At 54.4% G+C, this 3903-nt stretch overlaps 1 protein-coding gene across 1 annotated transcript; it reads left to right on the plus strand.

Moving 5' to 3' along the window:
* The first annotated feature begins 2821 nt into the window (after positions 1-2821).
* On the plus strand, positions 2822-2980 carry CHD9NB (CHD9 neighbor). The gene has a single exon (XM_054710864.1). It carries the CDS (start codon positions 2822-2824, stop codon positions 2978-2980), a length of 159 nt encoding a protein of 52 aa, XP_054566839.1.
* Positions 2981-3903: the final 923 nt, after the last annotated feature.

The raw sequence follows: 3903 nt of genomic DNA on the forward strand, positions 1-3903 counted from the left end.
CTGTCACTCAACACGATGCCTTTGAAAGTCCTCATACCTGTTACACGTATTGGTAGCTTGTTCCTTTTTATTGCCGCGTAGTATTCTGATGTGTGACTGTATCCGAGTTTGTTTCTCCACTCACATCCGAGTTGTTCCCAGGTTTTTTTTTTTTTAAGGCATTTATTTATTTGTTTGTTTGTTTGTTTATTTAATATCCGAGGATATTTTTTCATTGATTTTTATTTTTAGAGAGAGGGGAAGAGAGAGGGGAAGACAGAGAGAAATATCGATGTGAGAGAAACACATTGATTGGCTGCTGCCTGTACATGCCCTTTACTGAAATCGAACCCAGGACTCTTCGGTCCATAGGCCAACACTCAATCCACTGAGCCAATCCAGCTAGAGCCAGTTCTTTTTTTCTTTTAATTTTTTTCCACATATTTTTATTGATTTCAGAGAGGAAGGGAGAGGGATAGAGTGATAGAAACATTGATAATGAGAGGGAATCATTGATAGGCTGCCTTCTGCACACTCACACTGGGGATCGAGCCCGCAACCTGGGCATGCATGTGCCCTTGACCAGAATCGAACCCGGGACCCTTCAGTCTGCAGGTGGACGCTCTATCCACTGAGCCACACCAGCCGGGGCCTGTTGTTCCCGGTTTTTGATTATTAACAAAGCTGCTCTCAGTCTTCATGTACAGGTTGTTGTGCAAGCGCCGGTTTTCATTCCCCTTGGATGAAGTTATGGACTGAAGGTGTTCCCGACCCCCCATTACCCCCTCCCCCTTTCCAGTCCCAATTGATTGATTGAAGCCCCAATCCCCAGTGTGACTGCACTTGGAGACAGGCCTTCAAGGAGGTAATTTAGGGTAAATGAGGTCATAAGGAGGGCCCTACCTTACTGAACTGGTGTCCTTGTAAGAAGAGGGGGAGATCCCAGCGCTCCCTTTCTGTGGGAGCACAGAGGAAAGGCAAACCAGGAAGAGAGCGCTCGGCAGGAACCGAATTACCCGGCCCCTTGACCTTGGACTTCCGGCCTCAGAACTTTCGGGAAAAGAAATGCCTGTGGTTTAAGCCATCCAGCCGGCGGGGTGTTGTTACGGCAGCCTGAGCTGACGAACGCAGGGAAGCGTTCTATGGTAGGTGTACGTTTAGCTCTGTAAGATCCCGCCAAACGTTTTCTCTCCAGAGGCTGTGCCATTTCGCATTCCCGCTAGCAGCTTGTGAGCATTCCCGAAGCCCCGCCACCTTGCCAGCACCCGGCACTGTCAGCAGAGTTTATGTGCGTGGTGTGATGTGAACACGTTTTTGTGGGCTGTGTTTTGTAGGTAGTAAGAGGGAAGGACGCAGTTTCAAGCTGCAGGTATGTTGAGGTGCCATCCTTGGGGGGCTGTCCTTCCCCCATTTCTCTTTCCTTGTCTTTTTTTTTTTCTGGCCTCATTCTATTCCCAGGGCAACGTCTCCTGGGCTGAGCCCTCGGCACAAGCAAATCTACGTCTGATGAGACACTCCAGGAAGAGGTTGGGTGTGGGCAGGGCTGGCCTCCTGGGCCCTGTGATTCATTTACTAGCCCAGTGGTCGGCAAACTCATTGGTCAGCAGAGCCAAATGTCAACAGGACAACGATTGAAATTTCTTTTGAGAGCCACATTTTTTAAACTTAAACTTCTTCTAACGCCACTTCTTCAAAAAAGACTCGCCCAGGCCGTGGTATTTTGTGGAAGAGCCACACTCAAGGGGCCAAAGAGCCGCATGGGGCTCGCGAGCCGCGTTTTGCCGACCACTGTACTAGCCTGATGGTATCCTCTTGAGTTCTTAGTGATACCGGAAGCAGGGGCTCGCGTTTTAATCTTGCACCGGGCCCCACAAATCCTGTAACGGGTCCCAGGCAGGGCCAGGCTTCTCACCATCTTCTCGTAGTCTAAACCGACGCAAGCTCACCTGGGGGTTTCGCCTGGCTCCGGGGGCTCCTGCTGCCTGTCTCCTGTGCTGACTGGAGTTAAGCATGATTACGTTGGAAGCTTGCCCAGCTGGTGTGGCTCAGTGGTTGAGCATCGACCCAAGAACCAGGAGGTCGCTGGTTCGATTCCTGGTCAGGGCACATGCCCGGGTTGTGGGCTTGATCCCCGGTGGGGGACGTGCAGGAGGCAGCCGATCCATGATTCTCATCACTGATGTTTCTATCTCCCTCTCCCTCTCCCTCTGAAATCGATAAAAAAAGGTGGTGAATATAAACTGCGCTTGGCACAGAGCTGCACGCAGCACCGGCCGGTTCTTTCAATTGCCTGCATGTTTGGTAACCCCTGGCGTCCGCGGTCTTAGGACTCCCTGGGTGGAGCTGACACCCCAGGGTGGGGATGACCTCCACGCTTGGGGGTCTGTGAGTCCCGGCACTGAGAGTGACCCTGAGAGTGACCCTGCCGGGACCGGGAAAGGCAGCCACAGCTAGTTGCGTAGTAACAGGGCTTTCCCTCGGTGTGAACAAAAGGGCCGGTGTTGACAGGTAGCTAGGTGGGGGATTGTCATCGGCAGAGGAGTTAAAGGTTACACAAAAGGGAATTCTTTCTGGGGAACGAGCAGAGCTTGGTTCTTGGAACTGGCCAGGTTAACCTGGAAGGGCAGCCCTCCAGGCCCCGCCCACCCCACAGATGGTGTGTGTGTGTGTGTGTGTGTGTGTGTTCTTTATGCAAATTGGACTTGGCGTCCCCCTGGGACCATAGAAACCAAGCCAGTTCTCTTTCAACAGTGCTCGGAGGAAGTTATATAACTCTGGTCCCTGCCGATCAGCCGCACAGACCCTTCGGGGACCATCCCAGGGCGCCCTGCATCCTCCTGAGATGGGATGCCACGCTAGCAAGACCACCCAGGTGGCGGGGGAGCCCCAGACACCCGGAGAACAGCCCTCAGGAGAGGAGCCCAGACTGGAGGCCGGCCCCGAGGCCGTGGATGGCAAAGACATCCCAGTGAAGGATGGCGCCCCCGAGCCTCAGAGCTGAGACGCTTCTCTCTGGAGTCGGACCCTCGCCTCATTCCTGGAGCTGCTTTTGGCTCCCGAAACCTGTGACCAGCCCCATCCTGAGAGGCCCCGGAGAGAGGGAGCGAGAACTCCCGTTGTGGGGACAGAGGCCCCAGAAGTCCCCTCCGTTCAGCAGGCTTGCTCTGGGGAGGCCAGGCCGAGAGGGACCCTGGCTGCCCAGCTCTCCGAGCGAGGGGACCAGGACGCCCTCCCATCATGGAGTGCCCGCAGCGTCTGCAAGCGGACGAACCCCCGCGAAGACTGCTCCGGGCCCAGGGACTTGGCTGCTGAGCTGTGCCTGGCCAGGCACCCACCCGCCTCCCTGTCTGACCGTGAAGGCTCGGCGGGGTGGTCCATCGGGGTGGGTGGCTTTCTCAAAAGCTGCTGCACAGTCAGTGTCCGCAACAGGAAGGCTCTGCGGGCAGCTCGCTCCACCCTGTGCCTATGAATAATTCAATGTTTCACGTGGAATTGTGAATGGCCATGGGAGCAATCAGATCTGCTGTGACCATGTAGGTGGCGGGGAACAGGGCTTCAGTCACCCCGAGAGTGGAGCCGCACTGAGGGCTGGAGGGGAGGAGGAGAGACTCTGCTTCCTGGTTTGTTTTGTTTTTAACCCCCCAGGAAAATGTCCCTCTACTGATATTCATGTCTCATATCAAACACCTGTCAATGTGAACCCTCGTGCATCTGAGCTCGGTGCCCCGCCTTCCACAATATTCCGCTGTTTACTAACACGTCTGTCAGCCTTTCTCCCACCCCCCTGCGTGTGTTTTGTTTTTAATTCGGCTCAGCAGCGTTTTAATTTGAAATCCAATAGACGTGTTTGCAAATAAATGATGACACCACCCGTTGGAAGAGGCCTGGGGATCGGGGTGCAGAGGATGGGCAGGGGCGGGGTGT

Source organism: Eptesicus fuscus, chromosome 21 (genome assembly GCF_027574615.1).
Source record: "Eptesicus fuscus isolate TK198812 chromosome 21, DD_ASM_mEF_20220401, whole genome shotgun sequence".
NCBI classification, from domain to species: domain Eukaryota; kingdom Metazoa; phylum Chordata; class Mammalia; order Chiroptera; family Vespertilionidae; genus Eptesicus; species Eptesicus fuscus.